At 50.0% G+C, this 15659-nt stretch overlaps 5 protein-coding genes across 5 annotated transcripts; 3 read left to right on the forward strand and 2 right to left on the reverse strand.

Annotated features, from left to right (window-relative positions):
- Positions 1 to 1182: 1182 nt before the first annotated feature.
- ColSpa_03773 (uncharacterized protein) lies at positions 1183 to 1995 on the reverse strand (the record flags this gene model as incomplete). Its single annotated transcript, XM_049269985.1, has 3 exons — positions 1183 to 1343; positions 1403 to 1555; positions 1626 to 1995. 3 exons carry the CDS (start codon positions 1993 to 1995, stop codon positions 1183 to 1185), a joined length of 684 nt encoding a protein of 227 aa, XP_049125942.1.
- A 1377-nt stretch (positions 1996 to 3372) lies between these two features.
- Positions 3373 to 7080, reverse strand: ColSpa_03774 (linoleate 10R-lipoxygenase; the record flags this gene model as incomplete). The annotated part of the gene is made up of 5 exons (XM_049269986.1): positions 3373 to 3527; positions 3576 to 3852; positions 3918 to 4136; positions 4202 to 6770; positions 6875 to 7080. The coding sequence occupies 5 exons, from the start codon at positions 7078 to 7080 to the stop codon at positions 3373 to 3375; spliced, it is 3426 nt and encodes a 1141-aa protein (XP_049125943.1).
- A 1788-nt stretch (positions 7081 to 8868) lies between these two features.
- Positions 8869 to 10375, forward strand: ColSpa_03775 (uncharacterized protein; the record flags this gene model as incomplete). Its single annotated transcript, XM_049269987.1, has 3 exons — positions 8869 to 9049; positions 9111 to 9271; positions 9326 to 10375. 3 exons carry the CDS (start codon positions 8869 to 8871, stop codon positions 10373 to 10375), a joined length of 1392 nt encoding a protein of 463 aa, XP_049125944.1.
- A 1729-nt stretch (positions 10376 to 12104) lies between these two features.
- ColSpa_03776 (amidase 1) lies at positions 12105 to 13563 on the forward strand (the record flags this gene model as incomplete). Its single annotated transcript, XM_049269988.1, has 2 exons — positions 12105 to 13437; positions 13487 to 13563. 2 exons carry the CDS (start codon positions 12105 to 12107, stop codon positions 13561 to 13563), a joined length of 1410 nt encoding a protein of 469 aa, XP_049125945.1.
- A 372-nt stretch (positions 13564 to 13935) lies between these two features.
- ColSpa_03777 (uncharacterized protein) lies at positions 13936 to 14490 on the forward strand (the record flags this gene model as incomplete). Its single annotated transcript, XM_049269989.1, has 1 exon — positions 13936 to 14490. The coding sequence occupies one exon, from the start codon at positions 13936 to 13938 to the stop codon at positions 14488 to 14490; it is 555 nt and encodes a 184-aa protein (XP_049125946.1).
- Between the last annotated feature and the right edge of the window lie 1169 nt (positions 14491 to 15659).

The raw sequence follows: 15659 nt of genomic DNA on the forward strand, positions 1-15659 counted from the left end.
TGTCCTTGAATTCCTTTCTTATGTGTTGTATGAAAAGACATGGGTAGCTCTCCCAGCAGACTGAGGCCAGGTCAGGCGCCACCCATAGCAGTGAGGCCAATCTGTATATATCTGATACCCAGAGAGGATTTAATGTACAGCCGCTGAGCCATTACTGAGAAGTGCTAGTTCCAATACTCATCCTCGATATTGAATCCAGAGTCGAACTCAATGCCGAGCGAGGAGGGTTTATGTATGGGAAGAGAAGGGATGGTCCGTGCGGTATGACACGAGCCGTGATGGCATTTGGAAGTCTTGCTACTACGGCTTCGAAAATGCTTTCAGACGACTTGGCTACTTGACTAGCAGGGCTTTGTTGCTAGCTAGCGAAACAAATCATCTAGAAAATCCTACAGCTCACATCGCCCGTCTTTCCGCAACCAACGACATCAAGACCATAAAAGAGTAGCTACGGCACACTGCATGGCTACGGAAACAACATCTGCAAGTAGTTTGCTAGCCAAGACCACCCGATATGCAAGTACTCGACTCAGAAGACAAGCCAATCCTTCCGTATAACACATTTCTGCACAACCCGCCCGAAGAGGAGACATTTTGATACCTCCAAGCTTGCAGGATTGAAGTTGATAAATGCGACAAGCAGGGCACAGGCCTCCTTTTGTCGAGCTTTCACTTGAGTTGGAGCCTGGTCCATACTGCAAGTCCTACTAACGTTCCCGCCTATGCTTTTTTCTTGCGACTGGCAAAAAATTGGCTGTCTTTGAGACTTACAGCAATGCACTTGCCGATTCTACTACCTCCAGGCCATATCATCGCCCACAGCATTGGATGTCGAAGACAATGGGTCCGTTGACGGGCATGTGTTGGTGTACCGCCAGTCGCTGCAACGACGGACACAAATTAGTACAACTTACACCATGAACTAACTAATCCACACAGGCTGGATTCTAAGGATGTTAGGAATGGGATCATGCTAGCTTCATTGTCACACAAAGTTTAGTCTCTCACCAACGTACTGATTCTAAAGTGATCTAAATTTTGGTCAAATTGCGGAATGGTATCTTGGCTAGTATGTACGGCAGGGCAAGGTATGTGACAGGTTTGCTAAATACGACAGGGTTCGTCATCCCCCTTTAAAAGATTACTCATCAAACGGAACGAAGCTCGGTTCATCAGCAGCGTTTATTGGCCAAAAGTATGCTCGGGGATGTCGATGGTGGTGACGGTCCAGGTCTTGCCACCGTCACTGGTTGACATGTCGCCGGTAACGCCTTGGCCCTTGCCGAGGGTGCTGATGTAGTTGGGGTCCTCCTTGTCGAGGATGATCTTGGTGTTGATCCAGGCTGTTGTCGGGTGTCAGTCTGCTTGCTTCACAATGACAGAATCCGGGATATAGGCTTACAGTGAGCACCAATGGTACCGCAGTCCTCGGCGGCGCACTCAACAGCGCTTCCCCAGCCTTGGGCCTCACCGTCCTTGGTGGACAGGGTGGCGACGACCTTGCCGTTGATGGAGACGGTTTGGGTGTAGTTCTGGGAAGCATCATCGAACTTGTCTGTAAGTTATTTGTCAGCATAATTGGGATAAAGATACTGGTCGGCAAGAAGCCTTAAGGTCACACATACAGTGCATGGTGATTTTGTCGCCTTCCGAGGCGTCAGTGCCGTCAGTCTGGACGGGCATCTGAGAGTTGTCGCCAGTCTTCAGGAGAGTGTAGCCGAAGATGGACCACTTGTCGGTACCGGTGTTGTCGTAGTTGGAGTTGTCGGCAATGGACTGGATCAGGTCACCGTTGGAGGTGCCCATACCAACCCAGAGGGAGGCGCTGCCCTTGTTGTTGGCAGGGGCGGCAGGGAGGACCAGGGTCGAGGTCGCCTCGCGGATGAACGAGTCGGAGGCGACTGGGCCGGTGCTGAAGGCTGGCCCCATGGCGGCCTGAACGCCGGCAATAGCCGTGACGGCAAGGGCGGAGAGAATCTGGCTGGTGGAAGGCATCTTGGAGATCAATATGGGGGATGTTGAGAAAAGGCTGTTGGTAGAAATTCCTGGATCGATGGGTTGCTCTCATCATCGAAGAAGGTGATCTTCATTACTTATAACTCCCATGGCGAGGCATCCATTTTCTTTAGTTGGTGGATCAGCCAGAGCTGCTGCTGCTATTGTCGGCGATATTATGTCAAGCTGGATTACTCCGTATCGTTGGATCCAGCATGTTTCAATGAGACAGCTTTTTTGTGGGTGGTTGCAGCGACCAACACGGGGTTTCAATAACAATGATTAGTGAGCGGTTCACTTTGATTTACCCCATAAAGGAGCTCGGTCCCTGATGACAGGGCCAAGTGTGTTTCTTCATTTAGTGAGATCTACAGCCGGTGGTTCTCGGAATGTGGTGCCGGTGCTTGGTGTGAACATGTCGGTGGACATTCATCTTGCGACAAGGACCTCGTCGATTTGCAGAAACCGTTGACTCCACTAGGCTTTCAGAAGATGACGCTATCGTCTTAATATTCCGAGGCTTTCTGCAACCACACTTGGCGAAGACGCTGTTTGGCGTAGTCCTGCTCTTTATCACGGCCCACGCCTTGGAAGCTTATTGTATATGCTTGTTTTACCGTTTTTGCAAGCGCGCTACAGCAGGTTTACCGTCTTGAGACTTAGAGTTCGCAGCCGACGCCCATACTCTTAAATCAGACGCGCTTTATTTATTAGGTTAGTATCGTTTTGTACGACGGGTAGCATTGCAACTGCAATCAAGATGACGCACAAGCTTAATCAATTTGCCACGAAGCCTTACATAAAATAGGCGCCATCGGCTCTGTTGGAAGTGAGTAAAGAAAGATACCCCCTGTTCCCTACCCACCTTCCCCTTTTCGGCCCCTAGCGAAATTGCTCTGAGCTGACAAGTGGACGATGAGCCATGACATAGGACGAACAGGACAGACCCCCTTAAGAAGAGTTCGAACGACGACAGAGTAGCCAAGTGGAAATCCGACAAGGAGAAGATCTCCGCAGTCAGCCAAGGTGTGAGATCGTCCCCACAAGTTGCGAACATAGGCCCAGGGGTCAATGCCGATTTCTCCATTCATACCTTCTTGGAAACTCTCGCCAGTGTGTGTCCCAACTCGGATAGTGGATCTGGTTTCGGAACGAATGTTCCACGCTACAATCTCTTTTTCTTCATCACTCTGGACGATCGGATTGTAACGGAAGATTGCCATTGGCGGAACGAATTTATGGGACAAAGGTCTTCATGACGAACAGTACAATTTGGCGATTGCTCCAACTACCGATTGCAACATCCAAACGACCGAATTTTCCTTACCCAATGAATCCCACTCGTCCTCCATATTCATACTGTCTGGGAGGGCGCTCTTATGAGCTGCCGTTGGTGCCGTTAGTGCCGTTGAAGAGTTTCTCCTTGCGCTTCTGGATAAGGTAGTAGTACTGCTCTAGGTCAATGGGCTTATTGGGCTGGACATCCCCTTGGAAATTTCCCTTTCCGTGCCCCTCAAAGTGCACTTTCCAAGCTATTGAACTATTAGCATTGCGACCCTGTCTAGTTGAAATGCACTTACTGCTGGCATCGAAGCCGAGATATGACCAGGTGTCATTCAGGTAAGCCCGCTCGGAACCAACGCGAATTGTCTTGACTACGCCCATCTGACCCGGGGCTGGCCGCAGCTGCTTGAGATCGGCCACAAGCTTCACGAGCCCGACGATGAATGTAGGCGCAATGTCCTTCGCTAAGCACTCGTGCTGACCGTAGCTGAAAGCTGTCACAGAATCCGACTTGCGGTTCGCGTCGAACTTGTCGGCGTTGACCACATCCTTCGGATTGCGGCCAGCCTCACCCTGAAGAGTTAGGTGTCAGAAGAGTTCCCTCGTCTAAGGGATAAGCGAATGGAGGTGAAACTTACAAGAAGCATCACCACGAGGTTGCCCGGCTGGATCGACTTGCCCTCAATCTCGGCCGTAGCAGTGGCAACACGCACGTTACGTTGGGAGCTTGTAAGACGCTGCGCCTCCTTGACGTATTCGTGAAGTACAGCATCGTCCTTCTTCTGGGCAAGAGTTTGAACTTCTGCCCAAATGGACGCGTTTTCAGGACGAAGGAAAAACTCCATAACTTCATAGAACTACATACATGTTAGCTCGAAGCATGACAGAGATGAATGGACAAGAAATCTACGAGTGTACTTACCGTCGTTACAAGAACACCGATGCCGCCAAAGGCAGTGAGCCACATGTTGTCGACGACCTGCTCGGGCGAGTTGCCTTGGGCCAACAGCTCCTCGGCAAGCTTGTAGCCACAGGAGCGCAATGAGTCTTTCTTGAAGTTGGACTTGCGGCCGACGACACTGGAGATTGTCGACGCAATCCCAAAACCCAAGCCTCGTCCAGCAGCGACCTCATTGATGAGTGTGCGGGTTGAGTCGATGATGACCTTGACGCTCTCCGTTGCGCGGCGTCGGCGGTTCCAGGCCTGAGCAGGGTCATTGTTGTTGACACCCCAGATGCGGATATTGAGCAGGTGTCGGTAAAGGTCGGCGGCGCTGAGAGTACCATTGGGATTCTCATCCGTGCGCATGTCGAAGTAGAAGAGGTCTGCCAGCAGCTGGGCGTTTAGGGGAATGGCTACATCGCGGATCAGATCCATCTGACAAAGACCCTCCTTCAACTTGAACGTCTCCTTCTCAATTAACTTTGCACCAACGCGCTCGATAAAGTCATGGATAGTGTTGTGTAAATTCGGGATCTTGCCCAGCGCCTTTTGAATGTTAACGCGATGTTGGTAGTTCTTGGGTTCGTCACCCGCAAGCATGAACCAGCTGATATCTTTCTTGGAGTCCGTGAACATGGCGTTGAGAGGCTGGAGCCACGGCACCGCAAACTGCTTAGAGTTGCCTAGAACCTGCTTGATGGATGCACTAGTCATGAGTACGACTGCCTTTGGGGGTGGCTTCGGGTCATCTGACGTGTACAGATGAAGGGTACCGAGCTCCTTGGCAATGGCTTGATTTGCCTTCCTTGTGTACATGGGTTGCATGACAGCAACAGAGTTGTATGGGAACCAGTTTGGAAGACCTCGCTGGATGAGTTTGTACATCATCGAGCCTCCAAGCGTCTTGTAGTCTTGCTGAACCTCGTTGAAGCCCCAAGCCGTCAGGTTTGAGACTGTGTAGTCGAGGGTGTTGAACCTATCAGAGCGCACAAGTGTCACTGCATCAGATAGGACAGCTCGGCCGACAGAGTATGTCGGGCAAATGCCACTACCGGTGTTTCTGACGGGCTTGATGTCCTCGATCATGAGGCCGGGGTAGAGCTCAACCATGTCGGGGTCCGTGTAAAGCTTCTCGAGGAGGCTCGCAATGTCTGGGTTCGAGTTGATTTCGCTGAACTTGTCGTACTTCTTCAGACCAAAGAACTCGCGGAACTCATTCAGCGATGCGACCTGCCATTTGCGGGCCTGGTTGATGCCGAGAATCTCCACGACCTTGAGAGCTTTGGGAACCATGCGGGCACCAAAACAGCCAGCCGGATCATCCATGGCCTCCTTCAGGATGCGAGCAAGATCCTCGTCTCTGAAGGTGCCGTCCGACTGGCGCTCTAGGTTGTCAAACGTACGAACGCTAGGGTCCTTCGGGATGCTCTGTTCGAAGGTAACCAGAGCCTGACCGAGTTCGGCCATGCCGATATTCTGAAGGTCCTCTGGCTTTCGGTCTGGGAAGAGCTTCGCGAAGAAGCTGTCGATCCAGCGCTCGTCCTTCTTCGAGATACACGAGTGGAAGCGGTACAGCAGGTTGAATTCTACACTGACCTGGTTCCCAACGCCGCGCGGTACGCCCTCACCGTCGAACTGCTTGCCAATTTCGACACGAGGGTCAAGAGTCCAGTCACTCTTGGAGTGGTGCGTGTTTGTAATGGCACGCAGGTAGTCGTGAAGAGAGATGTTGACGTACAAGCCACCAACTATCAAACGCGCCGTGTTGAAAAGGTCATGATCCTGCTTAGCCATGGCCTTGGCCTTCTCTTCAGGACCGGCGTCGGGAGGGCATCTTAGAGTGAAGCGTCCGTTCTCGTTAATCTTCAGCAAAATGTCGCAGACATAGTTGTGGAAACGGTTGTAGAGAACCAGCATGACATTGACGCCGGCAGGCTGTCCGAGAAGACGTCTTTCATGGAAAGTATCGGGCTTGAGTCGACCCTCCTTCATAATACGTATTTCTAACTGGTCCTTGAGCGAGGATCCGTAGAGAGGGGCTAAATCAAGATACGACGACGTGTCGGACTTGTTCGGGTCCGTTCGGTTGGTTCGAAAAATGTCGTGGATGATGATAGACGCGTGGTAGAAGAGCATGGATGATATACCAGCAGGATTTTCCTTGAAGGAGTTTTCGTCCCGCGCCATCAATAGGTCGAAAAGCAGACCAGGGTCGGGTTTGACACCATGAAGTCTTTTGGTAGTCCTTACTGTCTTGGCATAGGGAGTCCCCGCTTTGCCTAGGTTGGGCTCGAGGATGTTGTTGTAGCTTCCATCCGGCATTCTGTAGTGATGGAGCCCATCAGGTGGTCGAGGAACCTGCTCACGTAGTATGACGTCGCTATCAGGGGCTTTGAACTCGATTGAATCCTCTGGCTGCAATGTTTCCTTAGGAGATGGCTCTTTGGAGTTGACAACTTCGTACTTGACATCGCCACCAACATAGCTCAGTGGGGGATGCTGGAGATTACCCCAAAGTGTGTCGATAAGCTTGTTGGTGAGCTGTACTCTGGTATTCGAAGTAGAAGGGAGAGATGTAAGAATCCCAATTAAGACCTCGGTCGTTCTAGCCGACATTAGAACTTGACCTCACATAGATGGCGGCATACTTACCCCTTCTTGTCATCAAGAGGCTCTCCTTTCTGCAGCAACTCCTTGATGAGGGCTGCAAGCTCTACTGGAGACGTTTGGCTTCGCAGGCCAACATAGTCTTTCAACAGATCTGTAGCAACCTTCGTCGGATCAGAAAAGAAGTTGGCTGAGCTTTTCCTTTCATCCCCATAAGTCTCCCCAGCCATGAACTTTTGATCAAAAGACATTGTTATTTGACAAGGGTGCGTTTTCAGACGTGAGAAACAGTGTAGAGTGAAGAGCTGTGGTGAATATTTTACTCTCATGAAAACGGCTGATATGTCGCTCACCTTATACAAAACACCGGCCAATCAGTTCGAAATCATTTCCTCTGACATATGAACCGAGAAACACGAATTATACCTTCGCTTCCTGGATTTCAGTATGCCCCTCACATCGCGATTTGCCAGTCGGTGGGGTTCATTGTCGCAGATGGCCGTGACATGGATCTGCCTGTGCATAGTCGCCTTTTTGACGTATCATCCTTGGTTTTCTCTCATGTCAAGGAAACCACTTTGGGGACTCTTGATGAAAGATGATGCCCGAAGCAGCTGCCAAGGCCTGAGACGGTGAACGATGCGGAGAGTACTCATGTTCCATCTCCAAAGTGATTGGCTCCTCGTATCAACCGGAGACATGCAGATCGTGGCGTCCCAAAGTGAGGGGGAGCAAACGGAGCTGGTATCATGTTGTAACGGGGCAAAGGTAGTTCTACCTCAACAAAGCTGTCGTGCCTGTGCTACTCTCAAGGCTATCAATTGGGTAAGTAGAGACGACAATCACCGTGAAACATACACCACTAATGTTGTGTAATGTAAGTCAGTGGAAAGGAGACGAGCGGGAAGTGAGGGGTAAATAATGAAGTTCCAGCCGCACATCAAAGCCAAGGAGATCGACAGGTTGAAATACTGGCCAGGGCAAAGCTCACAACGTTGCCCGAACGGGCCGCACCGTTTGCATGATTCGGATCGATGAGACTTCGGCTGCATCTCATTGGGGTCGGAGTATTCCGGCAGGGTAAATCCTTGTGTGTGTATTTCATTGGCATATTGCGCTGTGATGCGTCCAAGACATTTCATGTGAGTGAACCCATCTTCCGCGTTAGTGTGAGACACTTTGTACCTTCCCCGCAAACTTATGAGCTCAGCTCAGGCATCTATATCCAAGCTGCCGTGCTCCCTTGCGATTGTTGGATGATTATTGCCTTAGTCGATCATTCTTGGCTTTACTGAAGCGCAGGTTTAAAACATTGTGGCTGGCTGAGTGTCTTGAGTAATATGACGGAAACGGGACGAGAACTGGATGAGAACATGATGCTCACCACAACTGACCCTGCCGCTTGTCTTGCATATACGTCTTAACCAATGAGGATCCTAATCTTCGTTCATCATTGTTACTGGTTTGCATGTTTAAAACAGCAGAATGCGATGAGCGTTGGCGGAAGGTATTGTCGATAATACATTCCAACCAAGACGTTGACGTTGGGTAACATGGCAGATCAGTGTGACGTTCGATCTACCCTGATTCCACCAGTCAGTTGGCGTCACCTGTAACTCTTGTTTCGATAGGGCAGGTTCGATTTGAGAGTGAACACGAACGAGGATCAATATACGAATTGAACTAGGACACGAGGGTGCAGGTAGCCTCGGGGTGGTGATACTAGGTTGAATCCAGCACCATCAGCGCCAAAACCAGGTTGGGCACGATTAACGCCCTCCATGTCAGTGTCTTAGTTGTGAAACTAGTAAAGAGGTTTGCTTCATCAGGCCTGGTGGCATTTAGGAGACTGCCCTGCTGATGTATACGGAGGTTCGGCAAGGGCAGTCCACCCACGTCATGCGAGACTATAGATATATCAGGTTCTGTGGTCTTCAGTTAAGATGACGGTTCTGGCCCAAACGCTCGCCGAATTTGCAACAACTAAGCATTGTCCTCATCAATTGTCAATTAGAAATCTTTCCATAACCTGCGCCGCGATGCCTGCAGCTTTGAGCAACGGTACTCAGCGGTCGGGACAAACTACTGTTCCCAAAAAGCTGGTTCTCTGTTTTGATGGCACAGGAAACACTTTCACTGGCTCCAACTCCGACACCAACGTCGTGAAGATATTGAGTAAACTGGATCGCAATGATCCAAATCAGTATCATTACTACCAGAGTAAGCATCTTCATTGTTCAAGTCTTTCAAGGCGTCACTATTGACATACGTTGCTCATCAGCTGGTATCGGCACATATGATATTAATGACGAGTCTGTCAACAAAAGCTGGTTTGGTGAGATGCGAAGCTCCATCTCCCAAACTATTGATCAGGGAATTGGCACGACCTTTGATGCTCATGTTCTTGCGGGCTATCGATTTCTCATGCGTTACTACGATTCTGTAAGTGTGATCGTCACTGCAACATTTGATTGCTATTGATTGACCCGTTTTCAGGGCGACAAGATCTACATGTTCGGTTTCAGCCGCGGCGCCTTTACGGCCAAGTTCCTGGCACGTATGATCCATACTGTTGGTTTGCTCTGCAAAGGCAACGAGGAGATGGTCCCCTTTGCCTACCGTCTTTATCAGCGCTACCTGGCAGGCGAGGTCGAGGACTTTATTGTCGCGCACCCCAAGAAGTCCAAGAAAGACAATGGGAAACCTCCACAAGCTAAAGCTAATGGAAACAACCAAACCCCAATCATGGATGATGACCAGGAGCCGCTCCAGGATGGCCACCAAGAAGGCGAAGACCCAGTGGCCCATGGACACAGATATGAAGTCGCTCGAGACGAGATCGAAGCTTTCAGTGACACATTCTGCCGCAAGGAGACGGTAATGCACTGCGGACAGATGGAGGAGTCTAACATCAAGGTCTTCTTCCTGGGCATTTGGGACTGTGTCAACTCCGTTGCCGTCTTAGAACGCACCACGCCTGTGCCGGTTCCAGTCGTAGGCACAGCCCACCATGTCCGACATGCTGTTGCTGTCGACGAACGCCGCGTCAAATTCAAGGCGGCACTGCTCGCCCAAGATATCCGTGATACTGATCACACTCACGAAGATATCAAGGAGGTTTGGTTTCCAGGGTGTCACGGAGACGTGGGCGGCGGTTGGCCTGCTTCTGATGATCATCCTCTTGATAACCGAGGTGAGATGACCTTCTGGGAGCGCGTCAAGAATTTCTGGACGAGCCGCAAGAATAAGGGACCTAGTAAAGCACTAGGGTGCGACCGTTTCCAGATGAGCGACGTCCCGCTAGCGTGGATGATCCGTGAGGTCGAGCTTGTTGGCGAGCAAGAGCCGTCAGCATCTCTCAAATGGCGCGAAAGCGTACATGCATTCAAGGCTCGTTTTGCCAAGAAGAAGAAGCAAGCGCTCAAAGGAGTGATACATGACTCCCTCGCATTTGGCTGCGGTACAGCCTTCTTCAGAGTCCTGTTATGGAAGTTCATGGGTAAGGAGATCCCTGCTGCATTTCCTATCTGCTATTGCATACACTGACCTCACCCCGACAGAGTGGCTTCCTATCATCACTCGCTGGGAACTCGAGGACGATGGATGGCAAAATGTCCGCTTTCCGCTCAACAAGGGCCATACACGAGACATTCCCAAAGACGCAGTCCTCCATGAGTCCCTTCTATGGCGTTTGAAGAACGACCCTACCTATTGTCCCGGAAACAATCACGGCGGGCGGCTGCCACCTTGCTTAAAACACAAGGACGCTGTTGCCGAATGCCAAACTACAATAGGGCACGAGGAAGACGAAGAGTCTGAACATAAAACGTACAAGATTCTAAGGTCCGCGTCTGATCTTTGACAAGAGATTTCGCGCCGGCTGTGGCATCGTCAGTTGCTTCATTACTGAGGTATAGGACTAGCAGGTGGGAGACTCAGTTATGCTATTATACCCCAGAGAATGTAACTACTTATGTTCGGTGGGTCGGTCAAGCCCCTAGTTCGCTATCTCCCAGGTCTTCACAATGTACAAAAACGCCTGTCTTGTTTGTTCACCTGATTCCATTCATAGCCCTTGCCTCCAATGTGAAACCCATTACGCATATACAACTGACGCCACACAGTGTTGCTATGGACTGTCCATGCCCTCGTGTTGCAGACATAAATCACTGTTTAGTCGACTGATGCCGCATTGCATCTCTCGATCTTGTTCACAAACACCTATGTTCAACTGCCCTTACGGCTTTGTGTTGCCAATGCTGTTCGGATGAAGATTCGACCCGAATACTGCAATTTTCGTTTCCCTGTCTAACCCACAGTCATCGCGGTTCCTTTGATGGTGAAGCGATTCGAAAGCTAGGGTTATTGTCGATAAGCACGCGGCCGATGGAACAATACTGGCTTAGGTGGTGGAGCAACGCCAATGCAGACTGCTGACATTCGGTTCTCCGACATTCTTGGCCAACTCTGGAGGCCTATCAACCTGCATGCAAAATCCGTTACCTCCGTTGATGGCCAGGTTGGAGACCGCTTTGGGGCCTGTAGTGATGGCCTTCAACTATATTCTTGGACTGGTTATCGCCTTATCTATGCCCATAACGCTGTTCCTATCGAGTTGTCTTTAATAGCAGCATGAACGTGACACACAAAAATGGGACTGCATTTGTTGAATAAGACGCTTCTCGGTAATATTCAAGCTTAAATACTGAATTTCTTAAAATCAATTGGAATTGCTTGCTTCATTCGCTCGCCACCTATACCAGGCCATAAGCAATACTTTCGAAACATCAACTTAATGATGTGGTCTCTCGCCTTCCTATTAGCATCTTTGAGCATTGTTCACGCTATTTTCAGCGATCATGGGCGGGTTGTTCAGCTCAACGGTATCTTTTATTACACTAGTGGGGTCCCCGTTGGTCAGTTTGGGAATGGTACTTCCAGAAATTTCATTTTTGCTGCCGCTCAAATCCCTGGACAAGATCTTTTCCCTCTTACGATTATCGAGACATCTAGTGGAGAACTTTTTGCAGATGAGCTATTGAACATTACCGCCGCCTACGACAATGACGATGATGTCTTTCAGCCCGCGTTTTTGCGGACAATCTACCTCCGCTCCGCAAGACCAGACTCAACTGAATTTAAAGCGGCTTCTCTGGCGCGTCAACTCACTGAAGTGGGCGCGGCAGTGGTTGTGTCCTCCAGTAACATTCATGGTCTTTCCAGCAATGTGACTACTGGAGTTGCGTTCTTGAGCCTGCCCAAAGGTCCATATTTCATGTCGGCATATACCGGGAATATTTTCAAGGCCTATCGGCTTTATGATGACGACAGTTTGGCATTCGTGCAGGGTGTCGTTAGCGACGAGAATGGAGGGTTTAACCCCCTTTCGGCAGTTACCGAAAATGTCATGGCCAAGAGCATAGCGGTTCCTTCGCGACTCTACTACACTATGACTGAAGAGAAGCCCCTGGCCGGCCTTCGTTTCGGAGTCAAAGACATCTTTCACGTAAAGGGTGTCAGTACAAGCGGAGGCAATCGAGCCTACTTTTACTTGTATGGGCGCCAGAACCACACAGCACCATCAGTTCAACGTTTGATCGATCTTGGTGCTGTCCTTGTTGGCAAGATGGGTACCGTTCAGTTTGCCAACGGCGACCGCCCCACGGCAGACTGGGTAGATCTCCATGCACCCTTCAACCCTAGAGGCGACGGGTATCAGGACCCAAGTGGCTCTTCTACTGGCCCAAGTGCCGGTATCGCGGCATACGATTGGCTTGATCTGGCTGTTGGAAGTGATACGGGTGGCTCAATGCGAGGTCCAGCAGGATCTCAAGGCCTCTTTGGCAACAGACCCTCGACTGGAGCTATCTCCCTCGACCATGTCATTCCTTTGAGCCCAGTCTCGGATACAGCTGGGATATTTGCCCGCAGCGGTAGCCTTTGGGCCAAGGCCACGCAGGCTTGGTATCCTGACTTTGCTTCTAATTACACCTCTTATCCGTCCATTCTCTACCGCTCAACAGCGGAAAGAGGCGCCTGGTCAGGAAACAGTGTTGGTGAAGAAGCGATGAGCATGATCGATAATTTTGTGGGCGAGCTTGAAAGCTATTTGAAAGCCAACTCAACTCCTGCCAATTACACGCAATTATGGTACGAATCCCACGGCGATGCACTCGAGGATGTCAACAAGATGCTTTTTCTCACGTACGGCGTTTTCGTCTCCCACGACCAATGGCAGCAACTAGGTAAGCCGTTCTTCGAAGACTATGCTGCCAAGTTTAACGGCCGCCAACCGTACATCAACCCAGGGCCGCTAGCTAGATGGCAGTGGGGTCAAACCTATGCAACGGAAGACGTCTACGCCGACGCGCTTCGAAACATTTCTGTTTTCAAGAGCTGGTATGAGACGGCCGGCTACGGACGACATGACCCGGAGTCATGCTCGGAGGGCCTTTATGTCTATCCCTGGTCCGTGGGTGTACCATCATATCGTGATGTGTATCTCGAGTCCCGCACAACACCTCCTCTCGGTTTCGACGATTCTTCCGTTCCGGTCATGGCTGGCGCTCCGGAAGTTGTGGTACCAATTGGCGAGGTCTCGTACAATAGTACGAAATCCTTGCACGCGGAGTATCTTCCTGTGACGATGGCTTTTAGGATGGCCAGGGGTTGCGACTTTCATCTTGCGAGTCTGGTTCGAGATTTGGAAGCGAAGGGAATTCTTCGTCAGGTAGCCGCGGGCCATCGACTATATCCATGAACAGCTAGCACTTTGATATCATCATAATTCAGTATCGTTCCATCTTGAGAATAGAGGGACTTAACCAGGGAAAGTAGAGTCGAGATACCCCGCACCATGCATGAATGGTCGTTGTGACGTTGGTCACCACGCTGCGCTGACTACCACAGAACCAAGGTAAACGGATTACTCATCCAGCCCAAGGTAGCAGTGCTCATCGCATTGTCAGGGAAAATATATGTAGTTGCAATCTCCAAGACTATCATTTCTTGTCCTCCTGAAAAGTCATCCCCACCCCCAAGTACCACTTCCACGAGCCAAGATCACGCTTCCCTTGTGCTAAATCTCACTTTCATCATAGTACACAATGCCATTTTACCAGATCTACCACACGTATCCTCTACATCAAACACAGCGACAGTCCATCGCCCTATCCATCACAAACCTGCACTGCAAAGCTTTCAGCACGCCTGCATTTTTCGTGCATGTGAGCTTCAGCTACCAAGACTCCAAGACTGACGACGGAACCTACTTCATGGCGGGAAAGCTGCACTCCGGCAACTCTAATCGCATTGTTGCGCTGGTGCGGACGTCGGCTTCTCGAACAAAGGAGGACTTCGATAACCTTGCAGCCAGCATCGAAGACGCTTGGAACAAGGCTTTGCGAGAACCCATTGACAAGAATATCAAAGGAAACGACGAGTTTGACGAATCGAAAAGGTTACTTATGGTTGTTTTTACGCCGATATTAGCAATTAGAGAGGGCGGAATGGTCATTCCCGAGGCGGGTCATGATGATAATTGGTTAACGCGACAGCTGCCTTATGTTAAGGCCTTGGCCGAAAAGCACAATATCAATGACTTTAAGGACTTAGTGGGGGAGATTGAACAATGGAAGACTTCTCATGGTCAGATGGACTAGTTGAGAAACGATATAGACCTAGTGTCCTTTATTTGTCCTTTACTTTTGAGTTGATCAAACACTCTTTATCCTCACGCTGTTACAGAGAAGGCCCAAAATCGATCAAGACAAATGCGTGAGCCAGCTTTCTCCCATATGAAGAGAGGTATTCCTTTGCCTGACCAAGGAAAACTTTCACGCCTTTGTCCAAGCTCGAGCGACCTAAGAACTTGCGTCTGATGTATACATCTGTGCCTCGGGGTGTGTAGGACGTGCTGCTGGGTGGCCGTCAGAGGAAGATTAGATGGTTACAGCTTACGATATAGGTGTTTAGAACTTTGAATGATCTTACATTTGCGACGCAAGAGAATACACATGGAAGTTGGCGTTAGTTAGTAGGCCGACTTTCGGCCGGATCGCTCTCCTTAGATGATCATCGTCAGTGTTCCAGACACTCGCGGACGATGACAGCAACTTGTCCCGCGTCCGAATTGTATGCGCACCACTACTTGTGTTCTATAAGGCTACTATGGCGATGTAGAATCACATGCGACAACATTTTACGGAAAATACATGTCCTTAGGATACCTTTTGCGTCAACAGTTGACGAGGGGAGCTTACTGTATTCTAATTTCCCGATTATGAAATGAAAGGCCCCGAGAATAGGCCGCTAAAGTATAACGGTCGAAGCTTAACTTTTTTAACTCTTTTGAAAACCGGGGAAAAGGATGCGAGACCTATGCCTCGGTGATGCATACCCGTCGGCACAACGTGGCGGAAGCTTTGCTGTGGGCCGTAGAAGGGATGAAGTCGAAGGTGAGCACCTGAGCAGGCTTGCCAGATCGAGTACGTGGGGTCCGGCAGAACATTGAAAGATGTTAAGTCGATCCGGATCTTCGACCACTTATCTGCTCTTGAAGTCAACAGTTATGCAGCCTAATTTGATCATTACTTTTGAGGCAACCATCCGTAATGACAGAGCGGAAACTGACCAAAATTCTATTTTGTCGCACCAAGTGCGAATGGACCTCTTTTTGCCAAGGGAGGTGTAGACCAATTGAAACCATTGACTAGCACTTTCAATCCAATGAAGACCTCAGAAAAGAAGACTTTTGAAGTAAGACTGCGTAGGACATTCTTAGTCTTGGCAAGAATGAGGTCCATCCGCACTCGATGGGATAGTCTGCGGG

This window comes from Colletotrichum spaethianum (genome assembly GCF_022836535.1).
Source record: "Colletotrichum spaethianum MAFF 239500 DNA, contig07, whole genome shotgun sequence".
NCBI lineage: Eukaryota > Fungi > Ascomycota > Sordariomycetes > Glomerellales > Glomerellaceae > Colletotrichum > Colletotrichum spaethianum.